Source organism: Macaca thibetana, chromosome 9 (genome assembly GCF_024542745.1).
Source record: "Macaca thibetana thibetana isolate TM-01 chromosome 9, ASM2454274v1, whole genome shotgun sequence".
Taxonomy (NCBI): domain Eukaryota; kingdom Metazoa; phylum Chordata; class Mammalia; order Primates; family Cercopithecidae; genus Macaca; species Macaca thibetana.
The window spans coordinates 84,694,390-84,716,889 of record NC_065586.1 but is presented as its reverse complement, the minus strand read 5'-3'; the positions used below and the strand labels follow the sequence as shown (position 1 = coordinate 84,716,889).

Here is a 22,500-nt window from a genome sequence, read left to right as displayed (position 1 = left end):
CAAATATTTTATAAAGTCAAATAATTGTTTTAATATTTGTATATATTTGCAATCACATAGTTCTACCAGTTTCATTTTCTTCTCTTCACACATAACATTATATCATGGGTATTTTTCCATATTATCACATGGTTTTCATAGTGACCATTATTCCCCATCAATACATATACATTAAATTGATGAATGCTAGTTTTGAGAGAAGAATGGCTCCAGGGGCCAGCAGCTTGTGGATTTGCCAGCAGAGCACGGCAGTATTATGGAGCTGGCTCTGGATTTTCCAAGGATCATCTTTGTTAGAGAGTGCAGAGGAAGGATATCGGCCTGCATGAGAACACTTGATCAGATTTACAAACTTGCTCAGAATCTTTTGTTGGCAACTTCTAATCCATTTTCTATGCAGCAGCCAAACAAAAATATGGCGATCAGGTTTCCGTTAGGTAAAATATTTTGGTGGCTTCTCATTGCCTTTAAGATGGAGGAAGAAAATGCTTAATGTTTAGAGACTAGCTAGCCTAGTAGTTTCTGCTTCTATCTTTAGCTTAATCTTTTATTGTCAGTTTCCTGTCTGTCAGTTTTTCATGGAATGTTCAAACCCCTCAAAGAACAAAAAGCCTGTAAAGGGGGCATTACATGCTAAACAAAGAAGCCTCCCTATGATTATAAAATGATGTTGATACTGTAGAATTTATTTCTGCTTAAATAAGAAAGATTTTATGCATGTATCCTATTATGGGTTCAAGATTCCGTTTACCCAGATAGCCAGGGATAAGATTATAAGAGGAGATGGCTTCTCTGGAAGAATCTTTGGGGACTTTTTTGAATTTCTCATGTTGAAAATACCTAAAAAGTAAAAATGTCTAGTATATCTTCAGGATAGCTAAGAAACTTTTATAAAGAAGCTACAGGCCCTCCTCCTAATCCCACACTCTGTCCATTGCCGTAGCAACCCATATAAATAAAATGACAATAGAGGTTTCCATATAGGACCTTAAAGGAATTTCACTGTTCCTTTGAAGCTTTAGACATTTCTATACTTCATGGTACGCCCTAAAAATTACAATTTAATTAAATATCAGAGTGGCAACTTATTTATTTTTTTGCCCAATCTACCTCATTGTTTATAAGGACCTGTAGATGGTCCCATGCAAAGATGTCTCTAAACATAAATAACACTAACACAATTAACTTGGAAAACAGACTCCATTGTGCATCTCTCCCAGGGGGACAACATCATTGTTGGTTACTATTTTTTCTAAAGTCCCTTATGGGCTTGGAAGCAACTTGTAACTGAAAAGTAAATGCATTGCATTTAGGAATATGCCTTCATTAAAGCTATGATTTCACTGTACATCCGTTGAGGGGCATCAAGGCCCCAGACAAAATCAAAGTGGTTCCAATCTGGCAATAGCTTAAAGTAATGAAGACTCTTGATTTGAGGGAGTATCCTGGCCACATCCTGGGGTGTTACAAGGACATCATGTCCACCAGCCCAAATAGCAGTAGGCACTTTCATGGCAGTCAGGTCATATATAGGCGGATGACTCTGTAGGAGAGAAAGCAAGGTCATACATGAGAGGAAGCTCCTCAAAGCAATAACCACAAAGGCTGCTAAATGAATATGGACGATGGCCATAGTTGTGTTAGGCACCAGTGACATAGGAAGAAAACATACAATGTTTTCAATGGTCTCTACCTTTAAGAAATTTGCAAAAGAGGGAGAAAGGCAAGATAGCAAAGCAAATATTTGTATACAAAGTAAGATATGTTAAATGCCATAAACACTCCCAAAATAAAATGGAAGTAAAGACAAAAAGCTATTTCCACCTGAGGGTTTCATAAAAAGAGGGGTCCCGTGAAATGACTCTTGAGGGAAGGTTGCATTTCGACAGCAGAGATGAGGGTGGGTGGGAGGCAGGAAGAGTTTGTAGGCTATGATCAGGAATGGCAAGATTCCCAATATACCTGGAGAACAGAATATGTAAGGGGATGTGATAGGACATAAACTTGGAGGCAGATAGTCAAGGTCTGAATGTCAGGCTAGGAAATTTGGACGTATTTCGGAAGTTTTGGAGACAAGGTAGGGTCATTTCTCAGAGGTCTGTCTTCAGACTACCGTACGGGCAACAGTTAATGGAATCACCTCAAGAAAGAACAGGTTGAAGGCAAGTCCTGAAAAAATCTAGATGAGTAGTAGAAATGGTCCAAATTAAAGCTATTGGGATGGCTGACTTTTCCAAGGAAGAAAGAGAGTTTTGAAGAATCCCTGGGGAATGCTAATCATTTCAGAGCAGTGAGAGGAGGAGTAGCCAGTGCTTGGGACAAAGGGAACAATCACAAACAGAAGGAAAAGTCAGACATCACTGTGGGAACAGAGATAATGCTGTGAACTTGAGGAGAGAGCAAACTGTTGAGACTAGTTTTTTGGAGGGAATGTAATAAAAATTGGCATCAACTAAGATTAATTCACAAAATAGGACTGGCTTGGAGCAGAGTAGGATCAGCTAACTGTGGATAAATTCTAAGGACATTAACACTCTCACATACTTTAGTACTTGACCATAATGATCTTGAATGTGTGTGTTTATTTTGTTTCAGTTTCTTGTAAATGTAAACAATTTATAAATATAACATGTTTATTAAAAATAATGGAAGAAAACAGACATATGTGAAGTCCAAAATGAGAGTCCCTTAGTGTTTCATGTCCATCCACTTCTTTTCGTCTTTCTTCCTCTCTCTGAAGATAACCACTTTAACATTTATTTTTTTTCTAGACCTTTTCTAAGCATTTGCAAATACATGCATTTGTGTCTAAAAATAGTGTCAGCAGCAGGGAAAAAACTTTTAGGGGTGATAGAAATGTCCTATGTTTAGATTGTGGTGTGGTTACACAAATAGATATATTTGTCAGAACTCATTTAATGGGACACATAAAATTGGTAATGTTATTATATGTAAATCATGTCTTCAACTGATTTTTTAAAATAAAATATACATGGTCTATCTCTTGTAGTGGTTTTAAGGATTAGTAGAATTATTCCTCTAACAGGCCAATTCATTACTAAGAAATTGTTTAGTCTGATTGTTTTGATCCTCAGAAACAACTTATTAATAATTGATCTATAGTTGCATTAGTAAATAGCTTAAAATATGATAGCCTGGGAAAATACTTAGAACAATTTAATTTGCTTAGTTCATACTTACAAGCCAAGCCCCTGGTTATGAGAACAGAAAAGTGGTGACAGGATTAATTAAAAGTACAGTGCTAAACGAGTCTACAGATTTTTATGTCATAAAGCTATATGGAAAAAGATGCCTTATGACCCAAGTCTTCAATGTTGGGTAATACTTATTTAACTTTCATGTGGAATTCTAATTTTTCTGTTGGCATTAAAAAGTATATATTCATTTATGCTGTAAAGATTTTTATGAAACAATTTCTATTATTATGTAGCCATTAAAAATATATTTAAAAATCCTTCAGTAATGTTAGTCATCTCTTACTATAGCTTAAGTAAAATAGAAGGATTAAAAGTTGTATAAAAGGGATATAATACTGAGAAAATTTGAATAAATACACCAAAATGTTAGTACATCTAGTTATCTCTAGATGGAAGGATTACACATGATCTAATTTCCTTTGTATGTGCTTCTTTAATTTATAAATTTTCTGAAATAAATTAAAATTAAAATTAAACTTTTTTTGAAAATGTTCTATCAGTATAAATGCCACCAAATGACAGGTAGGAGTCTTTCCACCCTCAAATAATTTTTTATTGTAACTTATCAAAATCAGCATTCTGGGGTTACTGTATGTAGCTCACCTGATTGTAATGTTTCATATTATCGGCTTCATTTCCCCAGTCATAAGCTCTGAATTCGTCAGATTGGTAAAGCTGAAACAAATGTTTTTTAGAAAAAGAATAGTGAGGGTAAGAATCATGAGAGCTAACAGCAAATTTTAGAAAAATACTGTATGCTAGGAAGAAAATAGGGCTCCTAGATCAACAGAAGGATGTAAATACCCATTTTACAATTATGACAAGTGGAGCTCAACAGAAAAACAAGCAATAACCCCCCTTTGGTTTAAAGGAAAAGTTCATGGAAAACCAAGCCTCATTAGAAAGAAGTTAAATCCCAGATACGTCTCTCTGAAGAAGTCTCAGTTCTCCTGAGGCTTCCCTAGTTTACCTCTTGCTTCAGTTCAGGGCCTATTTTAAAAACTCTGATTTAAGATGGTGTTCATTTATGTCATCTACTTGGTCTGTACCATAAAATCCTTTCTCTTAAATTCCAGGGAAATCAAGGCATACAGAAGGCAGCAAGGACAAACTGGAAACAAGCTCTTAAGATTCTTAGGGTAGGTCTGTTAACAGGGTCAATTCTGTCTTTTTAAATATATTGAAAATAAGGATTGGAATGGTTTTCCATGACTAAGACTCTACCTGTTTTATATGCAGAATGTTCTGTATTGATGAACCAGTAGGAGCATGTGACATATACACATCCATTCGACTCTAAAGAAGATAAAACTCATATTACAGCAATTGCCCAACAAAATTTTGCCTTTCAGAATCAGAGAAAAATGATGCACAGAAGAAGCAAACAAGAATGGGGCTTCGAAAATAACGAGGTAGACTTATCTAGATAAATTACCATTTATGTCAATACTTGAATGTGAGCGAACCACAGGCTGACTAATGGAATGGACTGCTTGACAGCAAACCTGTACCAGCTCTGAATCTGTAGGATAATTTGCTTATTTTCAAGTAGAAGGAACAGTAGTGGTCATCATGGAGCAAAGCCAATTAGGAGAGGTTCTATGCGCAAGTGTGGGGGTGATGCGTGCATGCGCACCCAGGTGCACTGTCACAGATTAGATCAGAAAACCAGGAGTTCAGGCCCTGTTGTTGTTAATGATCAGCTTCGTGAACTTGGCCACCATATTTAACATCTTTGAGTCTCTGTTTTTTCATCTATTAAATGAACATACTAAAAGTCATACTACCAATTTACTAGGCTTTTATGGGGATAAAATAAAATATTGCAAAAGTAAAGCTAAAAGCCAATTTTTTCCAAAGGTTATTTCAATATTTGTAAACATTATAGAGATGAAAATTATAGAGATAAAATAGTAATTGTAATTCTATGTCTTAGAAAATAATGAATCTAAGAGAAACTATTAAAAATCTTTACTTTTGAACAAGCCAACTTTGAACAATGGTTCCTTATGGGTTTCAGTCTAACATAATTTAGCTTCTTAGAGAATAGGGGTACAGAACAATTATCTTGCGACTGACTTCACTGTAACAGCCTCATTGGCTGCTATTTGGAATACTAGAGACAACTATTCAACCACACCAGTCTGCGGATGTGAACTCTTCCTCCTCCTTCTTCTTGAATTCTCAATAATAGAAAATGAAGAGGTGATGAAACAGCACTGCTGCTGCTTCATAAAGAGGGGATCCCATCTCCCTTCCACCCTGTCCTGTTATTTTGTAGGTTAAGTGGTGAGTTTCATTTCAAAACAAAAGTCACCCACAAAGGAAGGAACATGTGAAATAAGATCAACGTTTATCTGTGCTTCTCTCCTTTTTTTAGGATTTTATTTTTAATGCAATATGTTCAAATGCAATAAATTCAAATTGACTGTAGTAAGTTGTGGCTGACTGAGAACATGTAAGAAGCTACTACCCATTATAAAACATTCATTTTCCTAAATTTTGCCAGGGAATAGAAGAATAAAGCTGCCTATTCACTTCCCCAGTCTTCATATTCAAGGTTTGTTGAGTACCTGATCTTCTATGTATAGCAGATATCTACCTTCATGGTGCCATATAAATTTTAGGCTTTTTTTTTTATTTCAATGAAGAATGTCATTGGTATTTTGATAGGGATTGCATTGAATCTATAGATTGTTTTGGATAGTATGGACATTTTAACAATATTGATTCTTGCAATCCATAAACATGGAATACCTTTCCATTTTTTAATGTCATTTTCAATTTCTTTCATCAGTGTTTTATAGTTTTCATTGTAGAAATCTTTCACTTCTTTGGTATGGTTTATTCCTAGGTGTTTTATTTTATTTGTAGCTGTTATAAATGGATTACTTTCTTGACTTTTTCTTTCTTTTTTTTTTTTAAAGATTATTTGCTGTTGGCATATTGAAATGCTGCTGAATTTTGTATGTTGGTTTTGTATCCTGCAAATTTAATGAATTAGTTCATCAGTTCTAGCAGGTTTTTTGTTGGAGTCTTTAGGTTTTTCTAAATATAAGATTCTGAGCAAAAAGCACAAAGCTGGAGGTATCACATGACCTGGCTTCAAATTATATTACAAAGCTGTAATAACCAAAACAGTATGATACTGGCATAAAAACAGACACATAGACCGATAGAACAGAATAAAGAACCCAGAAATAAATCCATACATTCATAGTCAACTAATTTTCCACAAAGGCATCAAGAACATACATTGGGGAAAGGACAATTTCCGCAAGAAATGATGCTGGGAAAACTAGATGTCCATATGCAGAAGAATGAAATTAGATCTCTATCTCTTGCTATTTACAAAAACAAAATAAAAATGGATTAAAGACAAATTTAAGACCTGAAACTATGAAACTACTAACAAACAAAAATTGCAGAAACACTCCAGGACATTGGTCTGGGCCAATTTGAGGTAAGCCCTCAAATGCACAGGCAACCAAAGCAAAGATGAACAAATTAGATTACATCAAGCTAAAAAGCTTCTGCAAAGCAAAGGAAACCATCAACAAAGTGAAGTAACAACGTGTTGAATGAGGGAAAATATCTGTAAACTACCTATCTGACAAGGGATTAGTAACCAGAATATATAGAGGTCATATAACTCAATTGCAAAAAAAAAAAAAAAAAAAAAAAAAAATCTGATTTAAACATGGGCAAAAGATCTGAATAGACATTTCTCACAAAAAGACATACAAACTGCCAAGAGGTACATTAAAAACAATGTTCAACATTACTAATCATTAGAAAAATGCAAACCAAAACTACAATGAAATACTATCTTATTCCAGTTAAAACAGCTTTTATCAAAAAGATAGGGAATAATGGATGCTGGCAAGAATGTGGAGAAAAGAGAACCCTTGCACAGACTTGATAGGAATGCAAATTAGTACAGGCACTATGGGGAAGAGTAGGAAGGATCCTCAAAAACTAAAAGTAGAACTACCATATGATCCAGCAATTCCAGTGCTAGTTCTATATTTAAAAAAAAAAAAATCAATCCATGGAAGAGACATTTGCACCCCCATGTTTACTACAGCACTATTCACAATAACCAAGATATGAAATCACCCTAAGTGTCCATCAACAGATGAGTGGATAAATAAAATGTGGTACATTTTGACAGTGGAATACCATTCAGCCGCAAAAATAATGAAATCATGTCATTTGCAATAATGTGGATGAAACTGGAGAACATTACATTAAGTGAAATAAGTCAGGTATAAAAAGACAAATACTGCATGTTCTCACTCATATAGGGGAGTTAAAAAAAACTGACCATATAGAGATAGTGAGTAGAATGATGGTTACCAGAGACTGGAAAGGGTAGTAGGGATGGGGGAAGGACAAAGAGGCATTGGTTAATGGGTACAAAAATACCATTAGAAGGAATAAAGTCCAGCATGCACAATAGGATGACTATAGTTAACAATAATTCATTATATATTTTAAAATAACTAGAAGAGTCAAATTAGAATGTCTCTAACAAAAAGAAATGATCGATGCTTGAGGTGATGGATATCCCAATTACCCCGACTTGTTCATTACACATTGTGTGCTTATATCAAAATATCACATGTACCTCATAAATATATACAACTATTATGTACCCATAAACATTTTTAAAAGCAAAAATAAAATCTGTCTTTAAGTGTTTGGAATACCATATGAATTTATACAGTAAATAGATACATCAAAATGAGTCAAAGGAAAGCTGGAATTTCTTAAGGTATCAAATGGCCCTATAATTATCACATATACCTGATTCATATTTTTCTTGTTGGATCCAGCCCATAAGGACATAAATTCACTGCATATCAACCAGAGTATCTTATTGTTGCAGATTTTGGTAGAAGGTATCTTCTTTTTCTTATCTTCTAAAAAGAAACCTTTGGTACCAAAAACAGCCTATGAAAGTAAATAATAATTACCTTTGAATGAGATAAAATATTTGCAAACTATGCATATTACAAGGGATTAGTAACCAGAATATTTAGGGAGCTCAACTCAATAGCAACAACAACAATGACAAGAAGCCCAAATAGCAAGAGCAAAAAACCAGAATTCAAGAATCATCTTCAGACTTCTTGACATTTCCTTCCTTCTAGGAAAGAGCCATGCTTGGGGATCTATTTGTACTACTGATTCAGTCAAGGAGACCAAATTATTCAGGAAAGGTGACTTAGGAATGTATCTCCAAATGAGGAAGATTATCAAACATTACTTACAAGGAGATTGCAATAAAGGCTGTCAATCCCAAATTCACTTCTCCATAGTGAAGCTTCCCTGTATTCTGTCCAGTCAGTGCTTGCCAATATTTTTTCTCATTAATTGGTACAAAATGTAAAACAGTTTTTCTTAAGGTCAAATAATACCTTGAATATGAGGGAAAATCGGGGTTTTCCATGTTACCCATGTGCACATTGCATTCGAGTAGTGTCCCAGATTAGCCAGCTCTCAGGCTGAAAAGTAGAGAATGACGAACCAAAGAGAAAGAACCATTGAACAGAAAAGATATGATAATGTCGCAAAGGCAGCACAATTGAAACTTCCAGGACTTGGGAAAGTAAACTTGGATGGGGATTCCTGGTGGGGTCTTAGAGCTTCTGGGGGAAACTGATGGAAGAAAAGAGCAGGAAATGGGACTTAAAAGTAGCAGGAATATTGACAGTGGGAAATGTGAAACTGAGATAACCCAGGAACATTATTTGCCTTATAGCTGACCTATGTAGGAAGAGCAACACATACAACACATATATGTATTTACAGATAGATGTGTCTCTCTCTGAATTTAATTTAATAAATTAGTTTGCTCATGCTGCCCAAATATAGAAAACATTAAAAACTAACTGATGTCAACACATTTTGAAATAAACTAGAAAAGCTCTTGAATAAGGAAGTTACATCATTTATGCTCTCAGTAAACAATACAATGAAACTATTATCAGACCAATCATTAGGCCCTATGGAAATTCTTCCTTGTGTTAGCTCACAAATAATTTTTTTTTTCCATTCCTACCACTCCACCCCAAACCAAGATCTCATTTTCTTATATATGAATTATTTTGATGTTATAACTGGTCTCCTTGACTTCAGATTTGGCCCAAATCCATTTTATCCATCATCCCAAATTGAAAGGCCAATTTTGAATTTGATTAAATGCTATGTTCATTGTGGCAATGACCTTTGTAAAGAAACAAAAGCAAAGAGAAAAAAAAAAAAAAAACCTCTTTAATAGATAAAATTCCAAATCCACAATTGGCAACCAAATGATTTTTTCAAGTCTTGAAAAATAACCAATAAATATTTGACTTAATACTTGAGTTGTAATACATTTAGGCTTTGGAATCTTAGCTTTAGTAAATTAGGGCAAGTTTCCATATTGGAAGCAATATATTAATTAGGTTTTTTTAATGTCAAAATTGGACACATCAGTGATTATGGGTAACTTGAAGTGTCTTTCATTTGGGCAATGTTAATTCATTGACCTACCTGACTAAATGGAACAAAAAAATCCTTGGGAAAACAAGAAAAATCTTTGTTGTCATACAGCACTCAGCTCAGCTACAGATTCTGACAGATACTCAACTCTGCTAATGACCTTGTAGAGTAAATTGTATTATAGAACTTACAGATACTATGACACAGATATACGCACACATGGAGACACACATACACAAGCACATGCCCACAGAGTCTAAGTTCTATAGATTTTATCTAAATTTCCTACCTTTACTTTACAGTAGATTTGAAAATAATAAGGATTTCTGATCCAAAATGAGATCCTCAGGTACATTTTGGTGAAAGGAGCCTACCTTGATTATGGAATTTGGAAGTAGAAAAAAACTGGTAAAAATGCCCGTGGGATATTTGAATGAGATCACAGGACCCAAGGCAAAATTCATTTTGATTCTTTGTGCCAGTTCAGGAATGGTGGAAAAGGCTACAAACCCTGAGAGAATAGGAGACAAGACAATCTTGTAAAAATAAGTACTTATGCAAAGTTTCTAACAAAAATGGGGCTCTGTTTAGTCATTTTTCCTTCTATCGCGATCATATTGGGGATGAATTGGAAGTCTTCTGAGTTATTCTATAAAGATAATCTGCCTTCAGTCTTCTCTGCTCTCAAGTCTCCAATTTTATTTTATTCTGCTTATGGACAATTTGACTTGGCTAGGGGAAATGGAGTAGCTGGCAGGGGAAAGGTGATGGTTAAGCTGTCGGAGTAGCTACTTCTTATGAACTGAAGGTGACCTCACTTCCCAAGCATGGGGTAAATGCTGGCAACATTCTCATTTCGTCCCTAACTCTGAGATGCCAGAACGAATCACAGAGCTTCCGGAAGCAAATAACCAGTCACAGGAGGTGAACTGATTTCTTTCTACAGCATCACCCAGTTATTCCAACAGGTTTTCCTTCTCACTGTGGAATGAAATTTCACTGCTCCCAGTGGCTTACTGGGTGTTTATCAACCCTCTAGACTCTTCCCTGTTTCCAGAAAGAAAGGGGTTTCCCTAGTGTCCATGATGGCCCAGTAAGGACCAGGCGTCTCCATTTGCTTTGCTCTTTCAGCAGTATCATTGCACCCCTTCGTATCTCTGTGAGGATGGAGATCAGCACGACACCGGGTAGGCTAGGAGGAATATCCGTATAATTTGGTTTCCAGAGGTCCCTTCCTGGGCCTCCACTGGTGTGTGTGTGTGTGTGTGTACTGAAACACTTGTTGAAACATTGAAACTGTCTTGGCCAGATAAAGAAGAACTGAAATAATTGACTGAACAATTGATAAAAAGACTCTGAATCAGGAATAGTACTTCCCCAGAGGGTGTTTGGAAATGTGCAGAGGTGAGATTTTTGGGGGTCACCCTGACTGCAGAGCCGTGTTTAATGGGCTGTGACCTAAATGTCCTACAAAGAGTGGGTGCTCCTTACATAATAGAAATTGCTCTGTCCAAAACGCAAACAACATTCACTAAAAAATTTTATGCGCTAAATGTAACACAGAGCACAAATAATCAAATTCTCCATGTTTTTTTTTCTTTTTTTTCAGATCAAGTATAAGACCAGATCTAAGTCCTACCCACTTTCCAAAATCAACTAAAGTCATTCCTTCTCTACACCATTTCTCCAGAATCCTTACACACCCCATTGGTGAAATCAGATACACCTGGTTTGAATCTGTGTTCTGAACTTGTGTTTCTTCTTCTGTGAGATGGAGATAATAACAGTCGGGTTGTTTTGAAGATCAGAGGGAGATACTGTGGGAAAGGTCCTGAACGCAAGACCATACACATTACGAATGCTCAATACGTGTTAGATACTATAATTATTTGCCTATTAGTGGCATTTTTGATCTCCTATGAGTTCTTTGACACTTTTTTAGTATATGCTCTCTGATGCTAGCTAACTGCTTGTTCTGAGCTTGGAAAGTGCCTATCAATCTAAAGGACTAATTAATATATGTTACTGATGATCGTGGTGATAATGAAGATATTTCCCTAAACTAAAATATTGCATTTTCACATGATTTATTCTCTTAAAATTGGAAACTTTAGTGGAAATGACAAATTCAAAACTTTTATTAGTATGAGTTCCTTTCAACTTTTACTTGGAACTAGATTATTGATTTCTTTCCAAACTATCTGGGAAGTAAATTGTAAAGTAAATTAAGTAAAGTAAGTAAATTAAGAAGTAAATTGTCAACTTAAAAAAACTTAAAAAATTTCTACATACTGCTTACGTTTACTTGTTATTTCATAAATACTAAATCACACACTAAATAGATCAACTCAACTGATTTATTATAGTAAACTTTTGTGTTCCAACAAACAAATATAACCATGTCTTTTCAATTTGTTTAAATATAAGTATAAGCCCCTCCCTTTTATTTTTTAAAGATCCCATTTGGGTTGTGAGAAAGAGATGATTGATGCACATTCATTATGTTTCAGCCATAATCCATGGCATTAAATTTTACTTTTTCAGCTCAGAGAGAATCTAGAAACTTACTCTGCAGAATCATTTCTTTGAATTTGGAACACACGTTATTCCTGGGAAATTGCATCACCATAGTCAATATGCTGCTGTGACCAGAGACCCAGGAAAGGTTTGCCTTACATATAGTCTGTGCACTGCAAGCTCAAAGCTACTCAGAGTACTAGGGTTATTCCCAGCAGAGGACAGAGAATTGAAGGCACTATAAATAGCAGTTATTTTATTCCAACATAAAGGTGAACTCCTGTAAGACTCTGAGAACACTGACCCTCAAAAACATACCTATTGTAGTGCCAAGTGAATGTCCAATGAAATACAATTTCTCCTGACCAGTTTTATTTACAATGAAGTCTATGACTCCTGGGAGATCATATTTGGCCATTTCATCAAAACTGCAAAATAAAAAAGGGGCTTTTATAAATACTTGCAAGTTTAAGTTTAAAACTCACAGCACTTGCTCACTTCTTTTTTACACACAGATTCTATGCTGTTTACTTAGATTCAGTGTGTATTTCATTATTTATCCAATTATATGTAGGCCATTGTAGCTTTTTGTTTTTCTGCATATATACATTTTACTTCGTCATAAGACTTCCTCATAAGAGGAACACTTTCAAGACTTGTGTATGATGTTTGAAGTTCAACCTTATGATTCCTCCTCTTCCTTCCCTTCTCTTGCTTTTCTTTGCCCTCCCTTTCTCTATCTGGCTTGCGTGCTTCTACTTCTGAGTCCCCCACGAGGCTTCACAATTCTTAGGGCCATTTAACACCCATCTTTGGAAACAGGGTTTTTGTAAATCATGATTCTACCATTTATGAGCTTTGCAACTCTTGAGAAGTTACTGAAATGCTCTGAGCCTATGTTTTCTCATTTGAGAAATAAATAGGGTAGTGCCTGGTTTACAGGGCTGCTAAAGGGGTTTAATGGTATGAAAGAAATGACTCTGGCTGCTAGTAGGCATTCATTAAGATGTTGTTAGTAGTATTCCTGCCCACAAAGATACATATATATATGTGTGTGTGTATATATATTTAATATATACCATATATTCCAATATTCCATAGTACCAGTATTTTGTTCTTCAGACAGGAGGAGCAAAAGGGCCTATATAACATTTAGTCAAATCAGGTATTCCGTAAGCCAGAAGCCTGTTTATTAAAAGGACGTGAGGAAATCTATGGATTGGGACTTCCAAGAATAGGAGAATTGTTGTGACACCTCCTAAAGACTAGTGATACAATACTTCCTGATGCTTGCCCCTGCCCAAGAACTCTGACCATAACATTGTATTCTATTCCTCCATTCTTCTCAAACTTTCAGTGGGTACTGAATGTTCTATTAATGTAATAGGAATACACACTCTGTTCTAACAGCCGGTTTACAAACCAACAGGGATCTTAGGCCTGAAGAAAGAAAGTCTATTGCAGGCATCAGCCTGTCCTCTAGTGACAGTGGAAAACTCTTCCATTAAAAGAAACAATTAAGATATCAAAAAGATTCTTCTTCATTGCCCATTAACAAGGTTTTAAAAACTTAATATTGGAGTTTTCGTGAAAATGGTACTATGTGCGATCTCAATCACAGTTTCTCTAAATCAGTACAGTCCTGGTCAAAATCATCTTTACACAGTTGATTGGTCATCCAGAAGAAATGACTTGTAAAATTATCACTAAAATGAACATAAGCTTTGTGAGGTCCGAGAGTTGGTCTGTTCCCCGTTTGAGTGTTCGGGGCCTAGAACAGCGCATACAGTAGCCACTCAGTAAACATTGGCTGAATGAATGTGCACACTAGTCATGATAATTTCCTCAGCTATCTCTTTGGACATACTTTTAATGCATAAAATTGATGTAAAAATTGGATGTAAAAATGATCTTGTTGAAATGCCATACTTTGCCTGTGGGAGAATCAGTGAAAAATCAAAGCTTCTTGCTGTTTCCCTCCTTTGAGATGTTAACAGAAACTACAAGAAGCTATATGACTTCAAGCATCAAAGATTATCATTAATAGCACCCACGTTATTTTTTAAAAATTGCCTCCAATTTCCCTGTTGAGTTTTCTTAGCTAATATTTACCTAAAGGCCCAGAATTTCTCATCTGTCTCTGAGAGTGTCTTGTGTCTTCTTGACCAAGTGTTTCCCCGACTGTTTCCCATCCATACATCATAACCTGCATCTGCTAGAAGGAATCCAAGGCTTCCATTGGCATAATTCTCAAGCCAGTAGGCATTGTCTGCAAACAGGGCATGCTGCATATACACAACTGGCCGGGGACCTGGGCGGAGAAAGGGTAAGATGAGAGAGGGAAGAAGAGAAAGAGAGAGAGAGGGAGAGAGAGAGAGAAATTTATGGTAAATAGAGCATGTCAGAAACATTACAGAAATACACACACATGCACACATGGTAAAACAAAAACTGTTTTCACTTTTCCCTTGTCAATAGTATAGAGCATTGTAATCAGGTAACTTCAGTTTCTTGAGCACATATTGTGTACCTGGTGCTATGTTGACCTATTTATATGTATTAGCTTACTAAATTCTTACAACAACTCTATAAACTAGCTGCTATTTTGAGAACCCTCATTTTGTAGATGTGGAAACCAAACTTTATGTAGGTAAGTAACTTTCCCAGAGGGCCACCCAGATAAGAAGGCCAGAGCAGGGACACAAACCCAGTTCTTTTTATGTCAAAGCCTGTACTGGTAACTACTCTGCTCTATGTATTCGTATATACAAATTTCCTGGGTGTGAAATTTATCATGCTTACTCAAGTCCTATGGCTCTTCCAGAGAGGAAGAAGAGGTGAGTGTAAGTGGACACTGATTAGTTCCTCACCAAATTTCTATTCAAATCCCCATCCTCTGCCCAGTGGACAGCATTTAAAAACTACAATAATATACTCAGCTCAATGTCCCTCTGCTAACTTCCAGATTCCTGAGGGAGACAGAGCATTCAGGGAGATGCAAAGAACCAGGGTGGAAGGTCAAGTAAGGCACTATAATTTCATGACTAAGAGCACAGGCTCTGGAGCCAGGATGCCTGGGCTTAAATTCTGGTCTGTCAGCTTGCTATTTGTGTGACTTTAGACTTCTTAACATAACCGGTTGTGCCTTAATTTCATCATTTGTGAAATGGTGACTATTAGTGGTACCCATCTCATATTGTTGACGAGAGGTTTAACTGATTTAAATTATTTAGAACATTACATCTAATGAATGACCTTTAATTATAAATCTTTCCAAAATTATCTCTACTTAAGCAAAACCTTTCCCATAAAAGTGTTCTCCTTTTATATTTCACAACTCCTTCACATTTGTACCTGGGATTGCCAGATTTAGTAAAAAATAAAAACAAAAGTAAGCAAAAAGATCCAGGATGCTCTACGAAATTTTTATAAATAGTGATAATAGTGAATAAAGAGTGTATCTTAAAATGAGACTTATAAAAAATTATTTGTTGTTTATCTGATCTTCAAATTTAACTGGGTGTTTTATTTTAACTAGTAAAACTACTCATATCTCACTCTCATTTTTCATTCTGAAACTGGAGATATAAGAGGGAGAGAATGTCAAACATGACCTCAACTGGTACTTAATATGTGTGGTGGGAGAAAAGATGCAAAATGAACATGGTAAGCAGCTGCCAATAAATTATTTGCTTTTTAACCATTGCATATATTTTGCTTATTCTTATTTCTTCTTCAGAGGCTTTGCAGTTAAATTTTCCCTTTAAAGGAGTATCATTCCCCTGCTGTGGCATGGCTGGCCCCTCATTCTAGAATTCAAGCCTTATTGACACCATACTCTTTCACTCCATGAACCATCTATCTCTTAGATCAAATGTATGTGGATGTTAATGTTTTCAGTCCTGGAAAACTTTTCAGAAATGCTGTTGTCATTTAACTAGATTGTTTTTTATCCTGCAGAGGGAGGCCCCTTGATTTTAGTGGGGGCAGGAGAGGCTCTTCTTGGGTGCCCCACAGTCAATTTCACACAACCCAGCAAATCTCCTTCTGACAATGAGGAGATCCATTTTCCTGGGACAAAGCAATTTTTCACATGATAAATCAGTAATGAGGTGACAAAATGTAGGCTCCGCCTTCCTGTTTACACCCTAACAAGTACCTCTGGTTGCAGTTAGCAAGATCAGTCTTGCTGTCTATATTTTTAGGTTCTTGTCTGTCTTCAGATAATTATCAGGCAAAGAGTAAGCCTCCCTGTTAACTATTTAAAGTCTAATCCAATAATTCAAACCAATTTTGATAAACTCTGTTGATGCATATCTAGCACTAAATTCTTCCTGAGAAGGAGGATGTCAGTGCAGTCCCCTTTTCAGGAGAGACATATCTTGTACCTGTGCTCCTAATGTGTCTTCGCCCATAGGGAATTCTGTTGACAAGGAGTATGTACCCATCTTCAGTGGTGACTTCATACTCTTCACTGGGATAGCCATTGTAGATGATGATTTCACTCTGCCCAGTAAAAATACAGTCATTAGTGGAACTTCTCCAAAGGATATAGAAAGGAATTAAAACAAACTCTCTATTGTGTGCTTATTAGGGTGAATTATCTGAAATTTATAACACCAGGTAACTGTAAAATTAATAAAGTCTTAATACAAAATAAGTAGAATGTTCAAAAATATCTACCTTTGGCAAATATTTTGGAGTGTAGGGGAAAATTTAGCATTGACCCATTCTTTCTGACAAAGCTGTATTCTCAAGTCAATTGTCTTTTGAGGCCCCTCTTGGTTTAAAAGTAATAGAACTATAGATCAATAGAAGACAATCACGTATATCAGCAAATAGCTTGATATTCTTAAAACATAAATTCAAAAGAGGAGTTCTATCTATAGAGAGAGAGATAGATAGATAGATAGATAAATAGATAGATAGATAGATAGATAGATAGATAGCACAATAGCACAATTTTGGTTTCCATTACTGGACAGTATTCGTTTTTCAGCCAAAGATCTAACTAACTTGACTCTTGCAGAGGTCAAAAACCATCTATATTTTATCTGTTTTATCAGAGATTTTATGTTATAACAGAACCTTTTGTAACCTCATAATCCATTAGTCCTGCTTTATTTGATGTTCTTTACAGTTTTCCATGACTTACAGTATTCATCCACACCTCAGGATTCACTTCATTTTCCAAATCAAGGAATCCACCAACATTTAAAGTTCCACAGATCAAACAAGTTGTTGTTAAAAGCAGCCACATCATAGAAATGCCTGGCATAAAACATTTAATATTCACAGATTAATTATATATATTAATGTTGATTAATGAAATAAAATGATTAATGAAATAATAATTAATGAAAACTTGAATAGCACTGAAAGCGGATAATGTGTTAAAGGGAATAAATACAGTGAACTAACTTTGAGCACTATTAATCTATTTTTTCATATAGAAGTTGTATTTATTATAATCCAGTTCCTAAAATGAAATAAATTTAATCAAGTATGGAGGCATTTTTGGTCTGTAATCAAGACTGAATTGCTTTAAGTCTTTGTTTGCCTACAATTTGCCAAAATATCTAAAGATTCAGAGGACAGGTTTTCATACCATGGCCAAGTGAAAAGTGGAGTTATCCCCTAGCTAAGCCCCATATCCCACAAAGTAAACAAGAAAAATGGATAAATAAAACTTTAACCAAACAAAAAAGCTTATGATTAGTTTCTAGTGATGTGACTATTTCTCATGTGGCACCCAAAGGCAAATTTTGCATATTCAATGTGCAGTCTCACTTCCTTGTCATGGTTTAAAAGTATGTCTGTTCAAAGATAGACCAACACTATAACACTAAACAGCATGCTCATCATATAAGTGCTGCAGTCAAATGGTCTAAATTTGAAGTCCAGCCTCACCACAAAAGAACGTGTCTAACCTCAGGTAAGTGTTTTAGTAGCTTTGTCTCTTGATTTCCTTGTTAGTAAAATTGGGACAATAATGTAACCTATCTCATAGGGTTATAGTGAGGATTAAGTTATATAACAGTGCAGTATAAGTTCTTAATAAATGCTTTCACTATTTTTCTTATAAAAGTGAGCGAGAGATAAATATTAGAGGTAATTTACTATAACAAATTAAGATTTAACTTCTAGAAATGCAGAGTTTACTTCTGAAGCTAAATAGCTTTGCATACATTAGCTATGTGGTTGAAGATCATCTTATATCTGCAAATGTTTTGAAACTTTTCAAATTGTATGAAACTAATAATAACCAATAGCTACTGAGTGTCCTTATGGTAGGACTTGTTCTAAATAGTTCACATGTTATTTAAGCTCTCAAAATCTCCATAATTTTGGTACTATTATCCTCATTTTATCAATAAAAAAACAAAGGCTTAGAGAGATTTAAGACCTGCTCAAGGTCACAGAGCCAACAGGTGACAGATCTAGGATGGACACTCAGGCAGACTCACTGCAGAGCTCTTGCACCTGACTGTCGGTGCAACTGGCACCTTCCAACCTGCCTCCTGGTTGTGATAGATCTTCATCTTACCTAGTTAGATGAGCTTCACCTGCTCCCAAGGACTCCTTATTGATGAGGAACTTCTGAACTTTTGCTTTTGACATCAGGCTGAAGAGTAAGAGATGATTACAGTGACAGTTAGAAGCTAGAGAGATGAGAAACCAGAAGCTTGTGAAAAGGAGGAAGCTTTAGACTGAGACACACACCCAAGGCGTGTCCCTGACACACCAAATGCCGTGATGCACTTGTAGGTTGGGAAATAGTGGTCTACATGATGCCAAATAACCAGTTTGACAGAATCCTTCATGTTTCCACTGAGTGTCTGTCATTGTTGGGAGGACTTAGAAATATTTTCAAACCAGTGTGTCAAACAGGGAAGTAGAACATACTCAAGATCTTAATGGGCTATTATCAGAGATAATAGTATCTCCCTTCCCCACTTGATCCTTCATGAGGATCAAATGGAGTAACATGTATTAAGGAACTAGTGCCAACCATGCAGTGTGTAGGGATGTGTGTGACTGTAACTCGTTTGAGAAGATGAGGGAACCCTGACTACAGGATCCTGAAACCAGAAGGAATTTGGAACTAGCAGTATGGCAGAGGAAACTAATTCACATGCCAAAGGGATTTGGCTTGCTGCCAACTTTGGCACAGTAACCTTTGTTTACACCAGTGGTTAAAGGCAGAAATGGAGGCTGAATAATGACAATTTAGCTCTAAGCGCCACATGAGATACCAGATAATGGAGGTACATGTGCCTCAGTTTTCTACTTCACTTAGTATGCCTATGGAGCTTAAGCAGTGACTGAATCTCTTTCATCTCCCAGCATGAAGAAGGGTAGGGAAAACTAGGTTGCTACCCAGCATCACATAGGAGTTTCAGTTCTATTAGTTTGGATTTATCCTCAAATCCTTAAATCTTCTCAAAAAAATGATATTTTGTATTGTCCAAATTGTAATACCTGTTTTAGTGAAGTGGGAAATTTCATGCCAATTAAACAAATGTGGAGTAAAAGGAAGTGTTCAGCTGGTCGGAACAGGGAAAAGTTGTGTACCACTCACTCCTTAATCATTTAGTTTTGATGAAAGACTCAAGCATGTTTTGCCCTGATTGATAGTATGATGGCATAGGTATGTGGATTTTCCTGGAATTTCTCATGGTTTTTAACTTCATAAACAATCCTTTCTAATAAAACTTTAATGAACTCTTTAGAAAGTTCTAGGAAGCACTATGTTATTATTATTAATATTGATTTGTTACCTTGACTTAATATGGAAGTAGCACAAATATAGTTCAATTTCACAGATCTTTACAGATTGTGGTCTAGCTCAAATCTTAAAAGAGTTTCTACATCATTGACTCATATTCCTTCCTCAACTTTGAGTTATTTGAATAATCAGGAAAATTCTTGTAATTCTTTTGTTTGTACAGAAACAAAGTAATGTCAAAGAAATAAAGCTGAACTTTCTCCCAATGCTCCATCATTCTTCCTATATAAGCTTGCTATTTTAATAAGTATTTATTACTGAATATTATATTTTTTCTATATTATATATTGTTCTACAATATTCAATAATATATTCTATATTACATATTTTCTATATGATAAAAGTATATAGAAAATATATAATGTTATAATATTTCTATTATATATTTCAATACTCATACTGAAATTAATTTAAATGAATAAATTAAAACTTGTTCCTTGGCCCTGTGGGATACAAAATGGTAGCCCCTACTCTCTAGAAGCTCAACTTTTTCCGTTTTTTTTTTTTTTAAATAAAATTAGATGATAGTGGAGCTAGAAAGGGGTAACCTCTCAGAAGGCATGTGGTATTTTTGAAATCTTGGTCCAAGTATCATATTATGGCCTAAGCTAACTGCTTAATGATGGCTGCTCATTCAGTTATGAAGATGGTGGAACATACATGGTTGAACATAGATCCTTGACTTCAGAATCTATCTGTAAAAATGATTACTATTTTTCTTCCAATGTCCTATTCAAAACACATTTGCTATTACAGTGTGGTTATCTTTTTGCTTGTTGGATTGCTTCTTTCTCCTCAAAGGCTGCTTTTTCAAATTTTCTCTTGAAAATAACTCAAAGTTAAAAAGGTTAGGCCATAACCAGCAAAATAGAAACTAGTGAGAATTTGGAAAAAATAAATAATTTGAACCTCACACTTTTGAGACAAATTTCACACTACAGTAAAAACTGTGCATGAACAAGAACCTGGATTTTGTCTCTTGCTCACTAATTTATCTAATTTATTTTGCATCCTAAAATTCAAACATTGCTCAATAGAACCATAAGTGTCCATAAGTATATATGTGTGTGTGTAAAATTATTAATTTGCACACTTTTGCTTAAGAGAAAATATGTTATATTTTGAAGTTTCATCTTTTTACTCATAAAGCAATGTTGGCAATGTTCATAATTTCCACAAGAAACTGTTGTTTTTGAGATTACGTGTTAGACTAGAACGTGCTTTCCTTTAGTGTCAGTGAAAATGAATTTCTGTTTCAGTGCCATCTATACTACATCCATCTTTAAAAATACTAATGGCTATGATAGAGAGAAGAGAGAAGTGACAAAAAGGCCTATCAATCATAGTTAACTAAAATATTAAAGGTTTTTGAAGAGGCCATAATAGTTGACTGAACACACATCCATCCCAACTCAAAGTGTTCAAAGGAAAGATCACTTACATTTAAAGAGAAATTATTACCAAGAGTGCTGGCAGCTGTCCTTGATAACATCCATGTTCTGGAGTGGCAGGATCAGGACCATCCACATTTGTGACAAAGGTCAAATCTTTGTGAGAATGAAGAGGAAGGGCCATACCATTGAATATGAAGAAAATTATATCATTTTCCTGCCCCAGGCATATTTACCATCCTTACTTCCTGCTTCATGTACAGCATGTATGTATGGTATTCTCTAGAGCTCATTTTGTATTTGAATTTCTGTAGGAGGTATATTCAAATGTAGATTCTTTAAAAAAAAAAAAAAGACAGGACACTTAGCTAGACATTCAAGTTGGATCTAGTTTTAAGTTGTCTCATTCAACTTGCAAGAGTAAATAAATGGTGATTGGAATGTGCAAAGAGGTAACATTGTTGTTTTGATATATGCTCCTGGTTTCTTCCTAAGTTAATATTCTATTTTGAGTTACTATTAAATCACCTTCAAATCTCACCAGCACCCCTGAAAATAGATAAATGGTTTTTAGGGTTAGAGTTTCTTGATTTCATTCCTCCTCTAATCACCATCACCATCAAAAATTTTTGCTAAGTGAGTAAATGAGTGATTGAATAGATGATTCTGGAAGTCCAGAGAATGCAGCTTAGTTACTGAGGAATACTAATAATGTTATTATAAATAATAAAAGCGAATTATTTATTATTTATTAAGTACTTAGTATGTATCAGGTATTTTGCTTTGATATGCTACCAACTTGGCTATAAATTCCACTGGCTTTCTTTGCTGTTACAAAGGAAATTTTTCTTAACATTACCTGCTAAATTTAATAGAAGACAGGAAATTCACAGGAAAAATTCAATCTTGTCCTGTTTTTTAACTAAATTGGAAGAGATACATTGCTATTTACAGATTGCAAAGCACACGAATACAATTTAAAAATTGCTACCTGATACCAGTTTTTCTCTTCTTCAGCCTCCAAATTATTCTTAAACCTAGTAACCACCATAGCACAATCTGATATCTTTTACACAGTCTGCATTCTTGCATTTTT

General features: G+C 35.3%; 1 protein-coding gene across 1 annotated transcript; it reads right to left on the bottom strand.

The window, feature by feature from the left end:
- Nucleotides 1-677: 677 nt before the first annotated feature.
- LIPN (lipase family member N) lies at nt 678-18,884 on the bottom strand. Its single transcript, XM_050803185.1, has 10 exons — nt 18,772-18,884; nt 17,380-17,495; nt 16,613-16,730; nt 14,337-14,535; nt 12,543-12,652; nt 10,082-10,218; nt 8,028-8,174; nt 4,443-4,514; nt 3,822-3,893; nt 678-1,543 (listed from the first exon to the last, which is right to left on the bottom strand). Exons 2-10 carry the CDS (start codon nt 17,485-17,487, stop codon nt 1,310-1,312), a joined length of 1,197 nt encoding a protein of 398 aa, XP_050659142.1. The 5' UTR covers nt 17,488-17,495; nt 18,772-18,884; the 3' UTR covers nt 678-1,309.
- Between the last annotated feature and the right edge of the window lie 3,616 nt (nt 18,885-22,500).